Consider the following 21,223-nt stretch of genomic DNA (forward strand, 5'->3'; position numbering starts at 1 on the left):
CACAGTAGTTATACTGCGGTTCAGTCGTTTTTGTCGCTAGTCTTCTATAGAAACTAACGAGAACGAACGAAATAAAAATCAGTAAATGGAGCAGATAATTATGAGTAGAAATTTTCATCAATCAATCACTCAACCCCTCTCCGCGCGCGCAATGAGTGCAGCAGCGCGTCGCGCAGCCGCTTCGCAGTTTGGATCGTGCCGCGATGCAAGAACCAGCTCATGACTAAGGGCCCCGTATGGGTTCGAAACTAGTCGGGCATACTCCGACGTAATATCACGTGAGTTTTAGCCGTGTTTCATAATCATTTAATATGAATAACACTCACGATAGTTTAAATTCTAAAGTAGAAATTTTACTAAACTGAAAATACTTCGCATGAATTTGTCTTGGCATTATGTGCTTATCAGTGGAGTTATGACTAGGTAATCTCAAACGGTGAAGGAAAATATCGTGAGGAAACCTGCATACCAGAGAATTTTCTTAATTATCTGCGTGTGTGAAGTCACCAATCCGCATTGGGCCAGCGTGGTGGACTATTGACCTAACCCTGCGCATTCCGAGAGGAGACTTGATCTCAGCAGTGAGCTGAATATGGGTTGGTAATGATGATGATGCTGATGACACTCACAAATTTTCTATTGGCATAAGAATTTTCAAAATCGTTTCAGTAGAGATTACCCCTACCACCTCGCAATCTTAACCACTTTATAATATTAGTTTAAATATAGATTTACCAGTGAAAACTAAATATCTCTCACTGTTTTAGTAAATATACCTATACTATAAAAAAATGTAAACAAAATCTCCAATGGGGTAGTTGACTCATGTCAAATATAAACACGTCGTAGAATTCATGGAATATGGGTCCCAAATATATCGATATCAATTAATAACAGTTAATTTAAAAATTAAATTTTCCCAACTTCAAAAACTGTAACGTCTCAAAATGGACGACAGCTATTTTGTGACGTCACAATGTTATTTGATGTAATACACGTCAAATTATGCAAACGCTCCGTTTGGTAAAGGATTAGATAAAGTGACGTCAGGAAACAGTTGAAATATAGATCATCATGGCCGACAGCGTTTTGGCTCGTATTGTCAAATTAATATTTAAAAATTTAAAGTTTCATGTAATAAGTAATAACGTCTTAAAAAAATATGATAATTTTTTTCTATCTAGTAGAACGATAATGATCAATTTAAGACCCTTTAAAAAAAGTGTCAACTAGCCTATTGCAACATGTGCGAGACACATGCCTAAGACCCAGTATTGGGATGCGACCGTTACAAAATACAAATATGACAATGGTACTATAATAAATGAAGGTCAGCGCATTAAGGACGCTCGCAGTTCAATGACATTGACAGCTCTGACAACGTTCCATTGTTGCGTAGTTGACGATTTCAAATTTCGAATTTGTCATCTAACAAGAACAGCGTTGCCAATTTGTGGGGAATTCCTCAAATTGCGGGAAATTTCAACTCTTTTGAAAATTTTGGACCTCTACCCTATGTGGTGTGCATTTAAAAAATGTTACATCTATCTATATACCTAAAAAATACTCAATAAAATCAGGGTGATTGTAAATAGGTATGGCAATTAGGATAATTAAAAGGCCTAAATAATAAATAACAACCTCATAGGTACATTATTTATATGTATAACATTAGTTGCAGGGTGCCTCTTGATGCTGGCGGCTGTTGTTCTTGGAAGTCCATGCAAGAGTATGTCCAACAGAGGACATCTATCGGCTGATAATAATGATGATGAAGATAAGGTGCATTTTATTTCTAACTAGCTGACGCCGCGCGGTTTTACCCGCATGGTTCCCGTTCCCGTATGAATACGGGGATAATACATAGCCTTCTTCGATAAATGGGCTATCTAACACTAAAAGAATTTTTCAAATCGGACCAGTAGTTCCTCAGATTAGCGGGTTTAATCAAACAAACAAGAAAACAAACTCTTCAGCTTTATAATATAAGTAAGTAAGTATAGATTTCGCTTTGTGGGGAATTAGGAAAATGGGAGTTGGCAATGCCGATTATTTTGTTTCGGTTGAATAATGAGCTACAACTGTCAGTTGTCAAAATGCATAGAAGCGGAGTGGTAGTATTGGTCGTGCTTTGTTTTATTGTGCCGATGCGATGTTCTTTACGAAAAGGTAATTTGTGTAACTATAAAATGCTTACTCCTACTTGTGCAATGTGTTGATTGGTTTAATTTTTTGTTTTTTTATCGTAGGTATTCTTAAACGGCAAGTGAAAGAATAATTTTCCACGTGCGAATAAACGAAACTTCCAGTTGAGATGATATTGTGATATGCACGATCGTACTTTTGTAAATAGGATTAAATTTTAAATCCTCCCAGACATAGTGCGTTGTGGTATTATACCGCGGATGTATCAGATTCGATTTCCGGCTAGATTAATTTAAATAATCTGGTTTTAACACTCAATACCCAGAAAAAAATAATGCCGTTATTCGCCATCATTATAATCATTAATATCAATCGAAGTTAATTAAGTATCTTAATGATAATGTAATACAAAATATTGAAATTTTAAATCGGATCGGATCTAGTGATTCTAGATTTCTCCTCTCTACATTTTCACGCCTAAGCTTGATAAACATTAGCAAATAAAAATGAAACATTATGTAGCTAAATTATGTGATATGATAATTTACTATTGATAAACCACGAACACAGACAATGGATATGAACAGTGGCGTGCATTTCATACATGCAAAATGCATTGCATACCCTAAGGACTCAATACAAACATATGTCGGACCACAGAATACATAGTACAAGGAATTTTCCAATTTTAACTTTTAGTGCATACCCTAGTTAAATACTTTATGCACGCCACAGGATATGAACGAATTAGGTAGTGGGCAGAAGATACCTAAATCGCACTATGAGTAGATAAATCGCTAAATGTGCAAATATTATAAAAGTATGAATTTATAAATATCACGGACCCTGAAATAATCACAATTCTGACCGGACTGGACCTTATAATATCTTATCAACAAATATACTGAAAAAAACTAACTATTAAAAATTAAAGTTAAAACAAAAAAACGTTAATTGACGATTGAAAAAAACCCATTTCAATTAGTACAAGCTCCCGTAGTATAGTTAAGACTTATAAAGAAAAAGACCGCGAGAGGTCCTGGGTACGATTCCATGTCATCCTCGGGTCAGTTTATAATTTCATCTATAGACGTTAAATGAAAGCGAAAGTGAGATATCGATAACCGATCGCCGTACAAAGATGGACAAACAAATTTTTAGTTAGTAGACAGCCGCGTATTTTGTGACAGGGCCGGAATAAAGAGATTTAGAACGGGCGAGTTTTTAATTAGCTCAAGTCTAGTCTGGCAAGTGGAATCGCGAGGCAACAGTAGTTGACAAGTAATTGCTAAAGCTAGTCAACTACAAAGAGTATTAATTTTAATATTCACCAATTTACTGTATAATAATACTGTATTAGATAAAAAGAAACTTAACAAAACTGGTATAGAACAATAATTTGTTTTATAACTGAAGTACCTACGTATAGTACATTGATAGAGCCGTCCAGATAACGAACAAGTAGAGTTACATAAAGCCGGATTTATATTTGTCTGACGTGTCGTGTCGTGACGCATTAGGGGGCCTAGTGGCAGTTTGATACTGTTACTGTCACGTAACATAAACGCGAATTTCTAAGGAATTGAAACATCTAGTGACACTACTACACAACTGTTTCAATTCCATATAAATTTGTGTTTACGTCAACGTGATAGTAACAATAGGAAAATATTGAAAACTCCCATTAGGCACACTGAACAAAATCGGTATCATGCATTTATATGACAACGTTTACACCTCCTGAGTTATGTTCCTTGGTTTACACTTATACGTGTTGTGTCATGTCGTGTCGTGATCGCTTCTGATGTGCCGCACACAAAATGTAGATTCTGTTCTGATGCATCAGGACACGACACGTCAGACAAATGTAAATCCGGCTTTATACAGACTTGATCAGAATATTTTTATTGTAACTGACATTTTCAATTACAACGTTCAGTTTCTAGGGTTTTTTGGTTCTGTACTTCAGAATTGTTGTACTCATAGAACTCTAATAAAAGTAGTTCGGACTAATAGTAGGGGAGCCCGGGATGCTAAATTTACAGTTACTAAAGCGTCATGGGGACCGATTAGATTTTCTAATATAGGTGATAGGAAATATAAATGGTTATACCTTTTTCCTTTTCAGTGGTGGCAAAAAAAAACTGAAGACTTTAAAGGCGATTTTGTTTACTTCGGCTTACTGGAATTGTCAGAAAATATTAGCGATTATTTCCTTCCAAATAAGTAACAAATTAACAACGCTTGTGGCTTATGGTTCGGATACTGAAATATAAGTGTTTTCTTTTGTAACTTTGGAACCATCCCATTCCATTCCGTTACTGTCAAATCGTTAGATTTTCGAAGGTCACACCTTTTACTAGTAACTAACCTAAAAAAAGGGTACCATCAACATATTATGTGATATTGTAGGCGTAACAGCCTTAATAATGCAGCCTCGGCCCAAATAATAGGTATTATCATTTATTATCCACACTTCGCAATTGTGTAAACATGGTAGGTATTTACCAATGTTAATACCTTGCAATAAAGAAAACCTTCCATTATTAAATTGTTTTTGCAGCTTGCCTTATTCTTGCTGCCTTAGTGTACATCAAAATTATTAGGTATTATTTTGTTATTATTATTCGATGACGAGTCTAAGATGGAAGCGGGCTTATTTAGAAAAGGCACAAGTTTATTCTGACCATATCTCTGACGGCTTCTACGTGGCACTGTACCGGAAAACTAAATCGCTTGCAATACGTCTTTGCCGTTAGAGCTAGAGGCATCCACAAGGGGTTAACTAGTGCAGGCATGATACATGGTACAAAATGGAAAACTCCTTCTTCAGTAGGTTCAGGTTTGTAACGTCTCCAGGGAAGCGCATGCATTTTGCATCTATGAAACGCACGCCACTGGGTAGAGTGGTAACTAGCCAAAGCTGAGCGAATTTAGAAAATACTAGATGACTCCGCGTGGTTTCACCCGCGTGGTTCCCGTTTCCGTAGGAATCCGGGAATAATATATAGCCTATAGCCTTCCTCGATAAATGGGCTATCTATCACTGAAAGAATTTTTCCAATCGGACTAGTAGTTCCTGAGATTAGCGCGTTCAATCAAACAAACAAACAAACTCTTCAGATTTTTAATATTAGTATAGATAAGGTTCTACTCGTAAAATGAACTAAAAAATGAACCCAGGATCTTTTTAACAAGAGCAGCAGTACCAACTGAGCCAAAGAGTTCGTAAAAATTATCTACGAAGAAAATAACATCCTGATACAATATTTCTTGTTAATGAATCATTTTATTTCAGATGCAGACTATTGGACTAAATTAGCTGTAGACGAACTGGAGGAAGCATTGAACGTAAAATGGAACGTGGGTGTTGCGAAAAACGTTATCCTGTTCATAGGAGATGGCATGGGACCCAACACTGTGACGGCCACTAGGATTTACAAGGGAGGAGAATCCCATAGGCTGGCATATGAGATGTTCCCGCATGTGGGACTCTTAAAGGTATATTCCCTCTGCGCTTTTTAGACTATGACAGGTTTAGGATAATTTAATGATTGATTATGTATTCTGTGCCTAGAGTGACAACATTTGAGGAGTGCTAATTTAAATTTCAAAGGCGGAAGCACAAATACCTGACCAATTAACCTGCTCCAGCTAGTTATGCATAAAATGGGCAATGGTCGTCACCTACATCTTGGCTTATGAATTTAGCAATGGTTCAAGATGAATACCACTGCAGCTAACATGTGACCAGTGAAGAGAAACATAGACGACATTTCGTCCAATGGCGTCGGAGTTGTCCCAGTCTAGTATAAATAGTCAAAGTCCCAGTTCCATCTCTTTCGTACAAACGCAATGAAAGAGGTAGCACGGGTTTCGGTTGCGCCACCATTGGTTAAATTTTGTTTATTTCTCTTCATGAGATTATATCGTCGATCGCATGTTAGCGCCACAGATCTCTGTTTCGGGCAACAATTAACAAAGCTAAATCAGCCAATTACTAAATAATCTCCGATAGAAGGTGTCACTAACAAAGGAGTAATTAAAATTTGTAAGAACTCGGAGGGCGATAGATAGATAGTCGATTACTAGTAGTAGATATTGTTGGGTTATCAAATTAGAAATTACAACATCCGTAGGACAGAAGTTACCGTTACAATCCAAGAGTTGTCACTAAGTTTAACTGGTAATAGGCATGGTACATGGTCCGAAGAACCGATTATGATATCCCAAAATGTTGGGATGGCGACTCAGCAACTGAAACCACAAACTTTTAGTGTATTTTCCTTCCTCCAGACATATTCAGCCGACAAGATGGTACCGGATTCCGCCAGCACAGCCACAGCGCTGCTGTGCGGGGTCAAGGTCAACCAGAACACGGTTGGCGTGGACTCCAGCGCGAAGCACAAGGACTGCAAGGCGTCCCTTAACCCTAAAGCGCAGCTGGACTCATTGGCGGCTTTGGCTCTGAGGGCTGGGAAGAGTGCTGGTAATACGATACAGGTTATCTAGTGTGGAGACACTTGACGCAATTAGCAGTACTACGGACCTAAACAAAACCTGCCCTGAGGTCGATTTCGTGCCACATTCGAATTTTGTACTTTCTAATTAGCTCAGCTCTGGTACGATACTAGTACGTAGTAGCCATCAAAGGTATGAAGAATAAACTTCTTCATAGTAAGCCCGCTTCCATCAAAGTCTGCATTGGCACATGACATCAGATGATCTCGCGGTCAAGGCCTAACTTGTTAGACAGAGTTCAGACAATAAGGACATTATCATAAACATCTGATAATAACCGTGATGTTGATACCACAGCCGATGAACCGTACCGACAGCCGACGTCGTCTCCCAACTACGGACTCAGAATATTGAGAATTTGTTGAAAGAAAGAAAAGTTCAATATCCTGGCCTATTATATACGAATACCCTCTATATAAACCCGATCCACGTAGGATAACTCCAGATCCACTGGACAAACGAGATACATTTTAAAGTGATAACTTATTATGGGAGAATAAGACGCTTCGTCACGTAACGCGTTACGGCGCCAGTGTGGCTTCTCTTTCTCTCACACAAAGGACAGCAGGTTTTTATCACTTCTGTCGAGAGTCCCGATTCACACACGTTTTTCTCCTATTTTTAATATCCACTTCCAGGTTTTGTGACCACAATGCGCGTGACTCACGCGACTCCAGGACCAGTGTACGCCCACAGCGCCGCACGAACGTGGGAATGCGACAGTGATATGCCCACGGGAACTGAAAAGTGCAAGGACATCGCGAGACAACTAGTGGAGGACTGGCCCGGGAGAGACCTCAACGTAAGGAAAACTATTATTCCCTCCTTTGAGTAAGAGCCTCAGTAGCTCAACGGTAAAGCAGTCGAAATCATCACCGAGGGTGGTAGTTCGATCCCCATCGTACTATTGTCGTATCAACTCCTAATACAGTCGTTCCCAACTATTTGGAGGGAAATTGGAATATTGGTCATATTTAAAAGATAATTTAAAATACTCTTCAAAAAAACCTAATTTGGGCGAAAACCATGTTAAACTAGAATCTAAGATCAGAATTCTTACAAAGGATCGATTTGACGAGCTCTCTGACGCAGATGGTAGTGTTGTGATTCTCAACAGAGGTCCTGGGTTCGATTTCTAACCCTAGTCAGTTTAAGATTAGGTACATAATTTTCTAAATAGGCTCAGTTCATGTCAGTTAGGCATCAGCCGTGGCTAGTTACCACCCTACCGACAAAGACGGCGAAACCTTCAGAGGTATGAATAAAATAAACTTCTACTTCTTCCAAGTAAGTTGCAATCTCACTTGATGATAAGTGACGATGTAATCTAAGATGGAAGCAGGGTTACTGTGATGTACAAATAAACCCGATAAACGTGTATCACTTCCAAATCAGGCTTCGCTTCCATCTTAGATTGCATCGTCACTTATTGTCAGGTGAGCTCGCAACCAAAGGCTATCTTGTCATGACATAAAAGTCAAGGGCTATCTTGCCTGGGATCTCACCTGGCGAAAAGGCATAAAATGGTCCTTTTTATGGCAGGTGATCATGGGTGGTGGCAGACAAGGCCTGATGTCGAACTGTACGGGGACTCCCTCCGACCCCATCAGTTCTTGGGCTTGCTCCAGAAGTGACGGCAGAAACCTGATCAAAGAGTACAAGGCGGACAAACAGAGGAGAGGACTGAAGTATAGCATCGTGTCAAATAACAGAGAACTGAAAAAATTTAATGTCAATAAGACGGATTATCTTCTTGGTGAGTTCTTTTAATTCTATTAATGTAATGGGACCTCAGCAGCGTCACCGGGGCATCACCTGATGGGGTTTGAAGACAGAAGCTGATGAGATAGGCGAAACGACTCTCTGATGGCGTCTCTGAGACTCGGACCTCAGCTTAGAGGCCCGTTTCGGAAGGGTGTTTTAGCCTGATGGTCTTGGCATTAATGTAATGAGGTGATGTCTCAATAGCCCCAGAATAAAGAGGCCGGATTCACGCCGAGTCATAGGTTCGCTCCCCGCCCGCTATTCGACTTGACTAAAATCATGCCTCATGGCAAGCAATGATGAGGTGTAAGACAAAACGCGCTTGTCTAGAAGTGCCTATTTTTCTTTCCTTGAAGGTGTTCAAATTATACGTGTCAGGAAACACAAAGGCGGAAGGACATTCCACATTTTAGCAGTTCTTATTAGAAACGTTGATGCAAAACATTTCGTGCGGGTTTTGGAATCAGGAAGTCAACAAAAGGATGTAATTCACGGTGACTCGCTGCCTTTTGGAAGATTGGGGATAGAAGAACTAGATTGTACAGTTTGTGTGCACACTCTCCAAAGTATATCCGGTAAAAGATCGATAGACAGGCGACGTTGTGTCGGTGTTGTAAACTTTGCGCAGTTTCGTCCATGTTAACGGTTCATTACTTATGATAATGACGCCTGGCGCGACAATCAACTGAATCTAACGCAACGTGCTGGAAACTCTATCCTGACAGCCTTTTGGGGTAATTGGAAGGAAATACTCCGAATATTGTGCATATTTATAGGATGTGGAAAATAATCTTTTAAAAAAGTTAGAGCGTGATTTTGGTTGAATATTATTCATGCGTATTGAAATGGTGAGAATAACTTTAATACCTAACTTTAAAAGAAATATTGTCTTCAGGTATATTTGCCAATGAGCATTTACGCTACGAGAGTGAGAGAGATAAAGGACCAGACGGCATGCCTTCCATCAGCGACATGGTTGAAGCAGCTGTCAAAGTGCTGCAGCGGAACTCTAAAGGATTCTTCCTTATGGTTTGTTTTTTTTTAATTATTTACAAGTTAGCCCTTCACTACAATCTCACCTGATGGTAAGTGATGATGCAATCTAAGCTATAAAATCTAAGCGGGCTAACTTGTTAGGGGGAGGATGAAAATCCGCACCCCTTTCGGTTTCTACATGATATCGTACCGGAACGCTAAGTCGCTTGGCGGTACGTCGTACGCCAGACCTGAACCAATTAAGAAAACCTCAATCAGCCCAGCCGGAGATCGAACCCAGGACCTCCGTCATGTAAATGCACCGCGCATACCACTGCGCCACCGAGGCCGTCGTTGCTTTGCATTTACCTATCTTATTTCAATGACCCTCTGTATCCCCTTGGCAACAACTTTGAGTGAATATAAAATTCACACCAAGAGATAATGAAACAATTTTGTCTATATTTCTCTCTTTCGTTGTTATGGGATGGAAGAGAAAGATGTACACAAAATTATCTTGTTATCCCTTGGCGCCATCTTAAACCTGCTTGGACGCTAAAAATTACAATTTATGTAAATCAATTAAAAAATAAAATTTAGGAAATCTATAAAGATGTGGGCGCGCATTTCAATGCATTTGCACCACTAGTGGCCACCACTAGTGCCAATATGGCATTACTCTACAGCAGCGAAAAGTTCATGCAACCTGATTCCCGCTGGGTTACCTCTAAAAATCCATGCAGATTCATTGTTGTACTGTATCTAAATATAGTATAAGAAACTGGAATTTGTATCAGGCTGTATGAATTTCCTTTCATCAAAATTTCGTCCATCACCACTGTTACTCTATATTAAAAAAAAAATACGTTTCTCATTAAATCCTTGATGCTTTTTAAGGTAGAAGGTGGCAACATAGACATGGCTCACCACCGCGGGCGAGCCAAGGTCGCGATCAACGAGTCGTCGGCCATGGAAGAAGCTGTCAAACTTGCTGTCAAGATGACAGACGAGAAGGACACGCTCATCGTGGTGACAAGTGATCACGCGCACTCTTTGCAGATCAACGGCTATCCGGACCGAGGGATCAGCATTTTTGGTGAGGCAAATTTTATTTATTTACCTTTTTTTTTTAAAGAATATTTGCTTAATAATTTTTTTAATATGACCATTCCCCTTTAGCCAGTCGGAAAAGGCTATTAGGGAGTGGGTACGACAATATTCCAACGGGGCGGGGATCGAACCACCACCCCTCGATCCAATCCACCGTCCGCTTTACCGTTGAGCTATTGAGTTTCTCAATTTGATTAAGAGAGGAAATTCGTAGCATTCCATGGATTCACCGTGCGGATACCAGAATACATAACGTGCGACCTACGACATTTTTGTCGCGTCCAATAGCGTCGACCCGGCAATATCGCTCTCTTTCCTTGCCTTGGGACGAATGAGCGTGCATCTTAGGCCTAGAGGTTCATCCTGTGGCAGACTCCGAGCAGAACCTGGAACCTGTGATATGTGTACGTTAAGGAATTAAAGATGCTTGGAGACCGTTGGATCAGCTTCCACCTTCACACAGGAAGTAAAACTATAAGAAATGTAAACAGTAATTGTTATCAATTGTAAATTATAATACTGTATGACTTTTTCATTTCAAAAGAGCAACTGTTGAGTTTCTTGCCGGTATCTTCTCAGCAGAACCTGCCTTCCGAACCGGTGGTAGAATCTTTACAAATAGTCAACTGACGTGTCAAAAGTGCTTGTAAACTGAGCCTACTTGATTTTGATTTTGATTTGATTGATTTCCTTTAAAACTAGTTAACATTGCCCTTCTTTGCTAGTGTTGTTATCCCTGCACAGCTAAATTTAGTATGATCCTATTAAAGCAACCGCCCTCACATAGAACTTGTTCCACTAGCTAGCGATGTCAAGGTCTTCAAGCAGGTTATATTTGAAAACTAGTGGACGCCGCGCGGTTTCACCCGCGTGGTTCCCATTCCCGTAGGAATACGAGGATAAAATAGAATAAAAGCCTATAGCCTTCTTTGTTAAATGGGCTATATAAGACTGTAAGAATTTTTCAAATCGGACCAGTAGTTCCTGAGATTAGCGCGTTCAACCAAACAAACAAATAAACAAACTCTGCAGCTTTATCTATACTAATATAATAAAGCTGAAGAGTTTGTTTGTTTGTTTGTTTGATTGAACGCGCTAATCTCAGGAACTACTTGTCCGATTTGAAAAATTCTTTCAGTGTTAGATAGCCCATTTATCGAGGAAGGCTATAGGCTATTTATTATCCCCCTATTCCTACGGGAACGGGAACCACGCGGGTGAAACCGCGCGGCGTCAGCTAGTATATTAATATAGATAGGACGTAAGTACTGTTTGTGACACTAAAATGTATAAACGTATTTTCTTTCCTTCTTTCTCTCTAAAAAATATATATTTACAGGAACCACAGGTCCGTCTAAGTACGACAATTTGAACTACACAATCTTGTCCTACGGTACCGGCGGGCCAGGCTCCTTCCAATATTCCATAGAAACCAACGCGACCGGCGGCCATATAGTGAGGAAAGACCCTAATAAGGTCGATACAGAGAGCTTTAAGTACGAACAGGTGTCAGCTATACCCCTTGATGAGAATATCCATGGGGGTGTTGATGTTGCAATATATGCTAGGGGTGAGTCAATACAATCTTTTTTAATAGATGATATAGGAAGAATGGGGATGATGACTAGGCTTGAATATATTGATTTTAATATGTAAAAAACAACTCTATATGACTATAAAAAAAAGTAATTTTTTTTTTATAGTAATTGGATCTAAATTCATACATTTTTAGCTTCCTTACATCAAACGTGACATTTTTCAATATACGAACTATAAGCACACGCACAAAAATAAAGATAATTTGTAATTTTGTTTGAACGCCCATACAAAAATAATGATCAGCGAATCAACGACGTCAGTAATTTGTGCCATTTCTTATGGGCCGTTTACAGGGATCCGTGGCCGTGCCGCAAATCTGGCCCTTTAAATCCCTGCAATAAGTAAATAATTAAAAAAAACTGTCATCGTCCCTATTATTTGCACTGTAACAAATAAATAAGATCTCGACTACGCGCTCTACCAAACACCCTTCAACTCTATCATAGCGTGCTCTGTATATCGTAAGATAATTACAAACCTTGAACAAGAATGATAAGTTTAAGGAGATGAATGTTTAAATGAAATGAAAATATAGTTTCATATTTTCAGGTCCTTACGCCCATTTATTCCACAACGTCCACGAGCAAAACTACGTGTTCCACGCGATATGTTACGCAGCGAACATCGGCTCCTACAGTATAGGTAATTCCCTAGAAATCAATGTTGCCATATATATGACAACACTACTCACATTGGTAGGATTCAGTTTATGACTGTATGACAAATTTTAGATATTATTTAGTATTTTAATGTACAAAATGAAGAGATTATTATTGTTCAAAACGTAAATCCTTTGTTATACTGATTTAGTTAATATTTTTTTTAATGCATGCCATTCACAAATTTCATATTTAATATGAGAGTATTAACCCCAAAGAGTATATATTTTAAGTATATAATTAAAACAGAAGACAAATTTATGTATTAAAGCTAATAAAATAAAAAAAAAGTAACTATATGATGATAATGATAATGAATGAACAGGATTTTATTATTATAGAGTAACCTGTTGTACCCAGGCTATAATTTGTTAAACCATAATTTATACATTATAAATAATTGAATCTGTTGAATAATTAATTATTTAACAAATTAATTTACATTTTCATAATATTTTATGTATAGATTTGCTGTAGGTATTTGTTGTTTAAATGTACCAAAACCTTCATATTTAGAGCGTATTTTAGTGAACATAATAGGTTCCTTAAATATCTATATTTTATATACTTATCCCAAAGTATTCTTCTTTATATGTCCTAGATACATTATAGTACTGGCCGAGGTACATAGAATAAGTTATACCTTGGCTGCATTTATTTTTAAAAGTAAATATAAAATAACCTTAGATTATGTAAAAATTAAATGGATATTTTTGATATTTTGGTGGTGGACAGTCAAATAATTGGCCTTCATAAATATACAAATGCAAAATTAAAAATATTTATGTAAAAAATTGTCCTAGGTACAACAGGTTACGCTAAACAAGAAAGAAGAACAAGAAAAAAAGGACAGTGATTTTGTTACCTCATTAAATAATATATCAATGTTGCCCTGCTTGTTATAAAATAAACTATTTTAAAACGAATTGATTTTGTTGTCTCTAAACCCAAGCCTTTTCTTACTGGATATAATAAAAGCAAATTAAAAAGTTACGCTTTCACTTCTAAACCAAAACCACTACGTAACTAAACTAATTTTAAAAGTTCTAACACCAATGAAAAACCACAATATCAATGAGAGAGTAATATAGGCTATATTTTATCCCCATATTCCCATTGGAAATTATGCTAGTAAAGAATAACCAAAGACATTTTTTTTAACTTCTTTATTGTCTAGTACAACAACACTAATAAGTAACCATTTACATTAAAACAAAAGTTTCATCAAAAATGTAAACAAGTATAAAACTGAAAATATTTCGAATGTAAAAAAGATCTTCAACCTTATTCATTATATTAAATAAATACATCTATATCATATATTATTTTGGTACTTTATATACATTATTATTATGGTAACACTTACACAGGTCACTACCAAAAACAAAGTGGTCTAACTCCAATAAATATATTTTTGATTTCTACCACTTTGGTAGTTTTGTTAACACAGACGAAGCATAGGACAAACTTACATCTAACTGTTATAGGTTTGAACCGGTATAACGTGGACCCCATACAACTAATACACCACGGTTTACTTGTTCAGATATTTCTTCAATATAATACCGAGTACCACAGCGCCAGCTAGAGCGATTACTGCCCATTTTAGATTTGAACTGAAACGAAAAAAAATATTTTTAATATCTTTGTTCCCGAAACAGGTACTATAGCTTGGCAACTTCGTTCGTAACACTCCCCACACCCACGACTGATGTCGTCATTTCTTCGCACGCATGATTTCACTCCCGCGCAGTCTTTCCCCCTGTAGCCCGCATATCATGGGAGTGTTATTAACCAACTTGCCAGACTATAGTGTATCTATCTATAATCAACATCTAAGTATACTCCGGCTTGGCGAAGTTAATATCCGGCAGCTCAGAAATTGCGTTTCTGACAGGTCGTTATCGAATGGGACAAACATATTTAATTACAATTGCCTGGTTTTTTATCTCATCATCATCATCATAATATCAGCCGATGGACGTCCACTGCAGGACATAGGCCTTTTGTAGGGACTTCCAAACATCACGATACTGAGCCGCCTGCATCCAGCGAATCCCTGCGACTCGCTTGATGTCGTCAGTCCACCTGGTGGGGGGTTCGACCAACACTGTGCTTTCTAGTTAAAAGAAATGCTTGCTGCTATTAAATACCAAAACTAAAAACTACCATACTAAGTTTGAATAAATAATAACCTTGTTGGCTCTGGACGTCTCCTAAAAAATATTATAATTTTATTGCATCGCACATACATATAACTAACAAATAAAAATATCTACTTTTCAATTTCATTTCGTAATATGTGGCCCAAATACTGTTTTTTTTTTATAGATACAAACTACATTTAGCTTTTTGAAACCAAAACTTATATGGTCACTATATTTAATTTGATATAATTAAGAAATTATAATAACCCAGAATCGCATGGTCGTCCACGAGGTCTCCTAAAAACAAGGATTTTTGTATATAATTTTAATAGTTATAAATATGTGAATGTTCCTAGTTATTTCTGCAATAAAAACAAGTGGAATTGAGCGACGCAAACCTCCCCTTATATATCTTTAGCTAGACGCAACTCGTTCATATAATAGTACAAAATCAAACCATAATTATAATTTTTTTTGGGACTTGCTATGTCGCAATGAGTTCTTTAGTAGAAACCTCCATCGTTTTTGACGTTGGTAAAAATAATCGAAATCATTTTAATCACTACGCAATCTAAAGAAACTTGAAAATAATTGCTTAGTTACTACATGGTCTGGTAGGCATACACTCTATTTCACTATTTTCCTCATCTCTATAGCATAAAAGCGTCTAAGAGGAGATCCATATTCATTGAATATAAAGATATATCAACTAGTTGCTTTAGTTCCTCGTTCTATGCACTATACTAGTTAGATATATCCATGGTACCTATATCTAATAAGACATTGTTGTGATTTTAAAACATACTTGCAGAATAGACAAGGTCCTTTTTGGAAAGTTATTTATAAATATTAGCCATGGTATAACATTATAATGTACTTAAATTATAATATTCGCTTTTACTCTCCATCTACCAATCACATCAAATGTTGCCACTCCGAAGTGCATTTTCTCATTATCAGCGCAGCCACGAGTGTGAGCACTTTTTTACTTTTAATAATTATTGTTACACACATAGTAAGTGAACCGCCTTCAAATCAGTAACTTACTGGATGTGACCAATGTGAACAATAATCGGAGAATTTTTGAGGAACTAACGATTCTTTGGACAAGCTATTGCAGATTTATTTGGAATTCGTACCAACAGATGCCTAGTCTCTTAATCGAATTTAAATTAAAAGTTTAAAAACAATGTTAACCTTTCCCTGGGTACGTAAATTGCTTTCACCCTTCCTTCAGGCCTCGGCGTAGTTGGTGGTTTATATTCCGATTTTACCGATCCTATAGATCGACTGCATTTAAAAAATGTAGATTATTATTAATATGTATATAATAGAAAGTATTTTGCGTATAATTATAATATAACGTGATGGACAGCAGCGACAGTCATTGTACCATAATTTTGTGTCGAGGAAACACCTCGAGTAGTTCGCAGGAATTGTGACCTTGAGCGTAGGTTTAAGGGATTCCTTTAGAATGCATAAACACTCACTCTCCTGCTCGACATGTACTCCATGCCCACACTAAACAATTTTTGATCAACAATTACAACATAAAACATTATCAATAACAAAACAAAACTTTATTGCACAAAATCACTAACGCGACTAGCAGCGTGACGGTGTTCACGCTGCCTAACAAAGAACTGAACTCAAGTTATCAAATACCCTTTTATTTATACCACTGTTGCAACAACTTCGTACAAATACCCGTCGTATAACTTCGTATAATTATAATTGGATAACTATCATTTACATAGTCCATACTTAATCTAGTAGATACATAATCTAGTAGATTTTGCTTTCTAATACTAAAAGAACCATAAATTCGTGTTGTTCTAGGAGTACAACTGTTTATAAACTTGCTTGTAAACTAGTAAATCCTATTTTAAACAAACGAATCTGTTTTTTTTTTATATTACTCTTATTTCAAACCATGTTCCTGTTTTATGTACAAGCATACATTCGCATTAAAATTATGACGAAAATTATGGGCAGGCCACATGGTTCGAAGAGCCGATGGACTTTGAAGTCGCTAGGTGCTGGAATGGCGACCCCACACCGGAAAGCGCAGGGTTGGTCGACCCCCCACTGGGTGGACTCGAGACCGTGGTGTGAAAGTACATGCAAGAGACCTATGTCCAGCAGTTGGCGTCCATCGGCTGTTGATGATTATGAGAGATAAGACAAAAAGAGATTACGACCTGCTCGGCGACCCGTCATATGTTCTCCAAGTTTTTTCCAATTTTGCCGGTAAATGTGGGCAACTAAATGAAAAAATCATTATTAAATAGTTCTTGGAAATTAATAAATTTAAGTTATGTCAGTTGTTTTACAGTTAACCTGGATTCGCCACAAAGTGAGCATCGAGACCTTGAATTTGACCTGTAAGGAAAAAGGAACGGAAAATAACATAAATAGCTATTTGCCCGTCGCTGAGCTCTTTATACATCTATACTATACATATATATAAAACAAAGTTCTGCGCCCTGTATGTTTGTTAGCAATAAACTCTAAAACTCTGAACGGATTTTACCAATATAGTGATTTATGAGAAATATTTTGTTATATATTTTGTCAAGATAAATAATAATTATAACGTTAATTGTTGGAAGTATCGGAAAACCCTTTGATAAAACAATACATTGTGTATACTTCGCTTATAAATAATTTTCGTTGAAACAATTTTGATTCAGCGAAAATTTTCGAGTTCCAATCATTAGATCTCAAGATCTCACTCTTCTTCAATTAAAAAAGGGGGCTTTGATAGTAATTATAATAACCTTCCCCTTTTTGAAGGGGGGCACATATAACTTAGCATTCCCACTTTTTATTAACCTGTTTTGAATATATTATAAGATAAGATTGTTACATCTAAGCAGGGAAGAGCACAGGTGTCTATAATACAAGTTCTTTCTTAGTTTAGATACCTGTTACTCATCCATTAATTATAGTGTTAAGCTATTTTTACCTATCATGTTACGTTTTTATAGAGAATAAACGATTATTATTATTATTATAAAAATAACTTACGCCATAGTGTCTGAAAATCTTTAATTTTATTTGCACTTAATAATTTCCACGCAATCCTTTATTTGTTTCGGAAAATTGTTTATAATTTTAAGAAAATTTTGATTGCAGGACAATAACACTTTGATATTAAGTCATTAAATGTCACTAACATAATTTCTGCCTTACCTATAGGTTGTCAGAATTAAGAAGAACTTTAAAAAGAAGTTTCTATGATATCAAGGTAACAAAGTATTTAAAGAAGAAAATGGCTCAACACTTCATGCCAAATAAAGTGCCAGTGGTAGTACTTCCCTAGATAATTCACAAAGATTCCGACTATGAAATACTGGAGTATCCATTGCTCCTGTGGTATTTGTGATAAACAGAAATTCACGTGAGCGGAGTCGCGAGCGTCAGCTAGCGCCTTTAGATGCTGGACACAGAGAACTTTGAGAGACATACTTAATTATAAGTATGGAGCAACATTCAACTAGTCCGATATGGACCAAGCTCCTAAAAAAATAAGATTTTAAAAACAAAAAAGTTAGTTTAACTGAACTATATGTTTTCTGTGACTAAACTAAAGAGTACATTATTCTACATTATTACATGGCTAATATTTATCCATAACACATATTATGTTTGTAAAAACACAACACTAAATACAATAACAAACATACATCATCACTCTCTCCCATCGCAACAAATTTCTTTCTCTTTTTGCAAATAAGTTGAGGTGCACAGTATATTTCTACTGCCTATTCAATACAAAAAATATATTTAAGTACATAAAATATATTTAAGTGTACATAAAAACTAGATTTTCTATTAAATAGATAAAAAGTTATTAAGTACACAGCACTACTTACCTCAACTCTGGGATTGGGTCAAACTTGTGTCCAGGTGTGGTTGAGTCTGCAGGTTTACTTCCCCCTTGAGACTTCTCTGCAGATGGTAGCGTGCCAATCAGATATTTCTTCATCAGCTCTCTGAAATGTAAAATTATTTATCAAAAATCTGTTTAGTTGAGTATTTGCACCCTTACACAGTTGATGTTCATTTTGGCTATTCTTTTTTATTTTATTTATTTATTATTCTACAAAAAAAACACATTTCAATTAAGCCTAACCATAGTGCAATACAAACCACATTTGGTTTTACTGTGCACTGGTTATTATTACATAATACAATATTTAAGAACAAAAATTATTAACAAACAAAAGAGAAGAATAACCAATAATAGTCATTATCGGGTAGTTAAATAAATTTTCTAATTTGCATTGCAAAGGTGCTGTCCTGACTTCTATTTTCCCTACTTTAGGATACTATTTATAATAAATAATCAAGTCACAAACAACAAGAAATTGGCAAATTCTAGGCAAGCACATTCATTAATATTTTTTTCAAAATGTAAAGAATATTTGCTTTATCTTTTAAATAATTATGACCAATATTCCCATTTCCTTCTAACTACTCAGAAAATAATATGTTACAAGAAAGTACAACAACAGTACAGGCGGGAATCGAACCACCACCTCTCAGTGATTGCCTCCTTTACCTCATACATAATATGATGAACCAAAAAATACATGAGGATGAAGGTGCCTTTTAGTTTATGTATATTAACAAAATTCCCTTACATAGCATCATCACTGTGGCCCACATCCTCAAAGTCTTGTGTCGCTTCTTTTCCCGCCGCATCCAGCAGGGTGTCTTCACCACCTGGATGCTTTACAAATTAAAATCACAAGTTATAACGAGTGTGAGAGTTATGAGTTAGAAAAGACGTTGGACGTTGGGGTCTCAAGGTGCTTGAATGGCGACTCCGCACCCTTACAAGTCAAGTCAAGTGTTGGTCAACCCTCCACCAGGTGGACTGATGACATCATGAGAGTCACTGGATACATGCGGCTCAGGACCATGATGTTGAAGTCCCTACAAAAGGCCTATGTATTCAATGGATGTCTTTGTCAGTCAAGAAAGCAGAAAAATAAGATCATACAGTTCCTGAGCACACTCTCTGAAATATATCTTGTAGAATACTGACAAACAAGCAACACCACTAAGTTAGAGATATAAAAGAAATAATATAGAGACACTAAATTGCCTATACAGTTGAAGAACCTCAATTATGAGCACAGGCTAAATCATCTCAGACTCTACACTCTCGAGAGTAGACTAGAAAGAGGAGATTTGACAGAGACATATAAGATTTTAAACCATTATTATAATGTAGAGGAGTTAACAGAATTATTCACTAGAAAGAGTAACCCTAAATTGAGAGGACATAATAACAGACTTGGCATCTGCCAAAGAGCTTCCCTTATACCCTTGATACACCTCAGTATAACCACAAAATCACTGCATTTTTTTAAGAACAGACTGGATAGATGTATGTAGCAATAAGAAGCACAACAATATATACACAACAGCAAAGCTGCTTAGCCCATAATTACAATAATAATAACAAAAAATAACCTTTTTATTTTAAATGAAATAAACAAACTATGGAAGTCTCTTGTTTACTACTATGCATTTAGAAAAACATGCTATGTACATTCACTATGATTATTATCATCTTACAATAAATGGTAATTATAATAATCAGCAGAAACCCCATGTAATGGGTCCTAGCAACATATGTTTAATAAGAGAGGACCCCTTAGCACCTCCTGGGACTGGGAGGACACCTTCCTGCACTATATCCTTAAAAACTATATTTTTTTCTAAATTATAGGTACCAACCTCTTCTAGAAAACTTGTCACATCATAAACATTGTCGTGAATTATCATCCATACACCATTTTGTTTACTATTATGTTTCGCCACTTCAGCCGTAGATATAACTTTCAATCCAGAAGGTTCAGGGCGGTCGGTCATGGTTAAAATACTAAAATTGTATGAACTTAGAACTGCACAAACGGTCAAGGTTTCAATGAAAAGAATAAATAGACTGTCGTGTGCGGAGATTCAGTTCAGGGCTTTAACGCGTAATAAACTACATACAATAAAATTACTACAATCACTGACTTAATAGTTGTTTAATTTAATTCAAAGACAGAATAAATCATTCAAGATGTTATAATAAATTGCAATCTACGAAGTACGAACTCGGAACTAACCACAGATCACTATAGACTAGAAAGAACTAACTTTACTAACTATGAGGGAAGTAGACAAAGTCATATGATTTTTGTTTGACATTGACAATGACATTGGCATTTGACAGCTTGTATTTTTTTGCGATAAATTTTATCTCCTACAGAGAAAAGCTTTTGCAATATAAATAGTCTA

The 21,223-nt window shown here is 36.7% G+C and overlaps 2 protein-coding genes across 4 annotated transcripts; one reads left to right on the forward strand and one right to left on the reverse strand.

Moving 5' to 3' along the window:
- Nucleotides 1–159: 159 nt before the first annotated feature.
- LOC112054408 (alkaline phosphatase) lies at nucleotides 160–13,699 on the forward strand. Of its 3 annotated transcripts, none has more exons than XM_052886149.1 (10): nucleotides 160–278; nucleotides 1,676–1,782; nucleotides 5,444–5,646; nucleotides 6,442–6,634; nucleotides 7,305–7,468; nucleotides 8,209–8,422; nucleotides 9,326–9,459; nucleotides 10,303–10,501; nucleotides 11,855–12,085; nucleotides 12,664–13,699. In XM_052886149.1, exons 3-10 carry the CDS (start codon nucleotides 5,551–5,553, stop codon nucleotides 12,825–12,827), a joined length of 1,395 nt encoding a protein of 464 aa, XP_052742109.1. In that variant the 5' UTR covers nucleotides 160–278; nucleotides 1,676–1,782; nucleotides 5,444–5,550; the 3' UTR covers nucleotides 12,828–13,699. The 3 variants fall into 3 exon arrangements, with proteins under 3 accessions (XP_052742109.1, XP_023949953.2, XP_023949952.2); XM_024094185.2 differs by lacking the exons at nucleotides 160–278; nucleotides 1,676–1,782 and adding an exon at nucleotides 2,033–2,169 and having other exon boundaries at nucleotides 12,664–12,756; nucleotides 13,577–13,699; XM_024094184.2 differs by lacking the exons at nucleotides 160–278; nucleotides 1,676–1,782 and adding an exon at nucleotides 2,033–2,169.
- Nucleotides 13,700–14,050: 351 nt separating this feature from the next.
- LOC112054409 (cytochrome b5) lies at nucleotides 14,051–21,069 on the reverse strand. The gene is made up of 4 exons (XM_024094188.2): nucleotides 20,675–21,069; nucleotides 19,570–19,658; nucleotides 18,799–18,918; nucleotides 14,051–14,389 (listed from the first exon to the last, which is right to left on the reverse strand). The coding sequence occupies exons 1-4, from the start codon at nucleotides 20,807–20,809 to the stop codon at nucleotides 14,308–14,310; spliced, it is 426 nt and encodes a 141-aa protein (XP_023949956.2). The 5' UTR covers nucleotides 20,810–21,069; the 3' UTR covers nucleotides 14,051–14,307.
- Nucleotides 21,070–21,223: the final 154 nt, after the last annotated feature.

The sequence above is a fragment of the Bicyclus anynana genome, chromosome 16, assembly GCF_947172395.1.
Source record: "Bicyclus anynana chromosome 16, ilBicAnyn1.1, whole genome shotgun sequence".
Lineage (NCBI taxonomy): Eukaryota > Metazoa > Arthropoda > Insecta > Lepidoptera > Nymphalidae > Bicyclus > Bicyclus anynana.

What these genes read in the sequence shown, in the direction of transcription:
- LOC112054408 (XM_024094184.2), top strand. Translation starts at nt 2,043, where the DNA reads ATGCCGATTATTTTGTTTCGGTTGAATAATGAGCTACAACTGTCAGTT. An exon ending in CCGAGGGATCAGCATTTTTG is followed by an intron (nt 10,502 to 11,854) that starts GTGAGGCAAATT and finishes ATATATTTACAG; the next exon opens with GAACCACAGGTCCGTCTAAG. An exon ending in TGTTGCAATATATGCTAGGG is followed by an intron (nt 12,086 to 12,663) that starts GTGAGTCAATAC and finishes TCATATTTTCAG; the next exon opens with GTCCTTACGCCCATTTATTC.
- LOC112054409 (XM_024094188.2), bottom strand. Translation starts at nt 20,809, where the DNA reads ATGACCGACCGCCCTGAACCTTCTGGATTGAAAGTTATATCTACGGCT. An exon ending in TGACAAGTTTTCTAGAAGAG is followed by an intron (nt 19,659 to 20,674) that starts GTTGGTACCTAT and finishes TAATTTGTAAAG; the next exon opens with CATCCAGGTGGTGAAGACAC. An exon ending in GGCCACAGTGATGATGCTAT is followed by an intron (nt 18,919 to 19,569) that starts GTAAGGGAATTT and finishes TTTACATTTCAG; the next exon opens with AGAGCTGATGAAGAAATATC.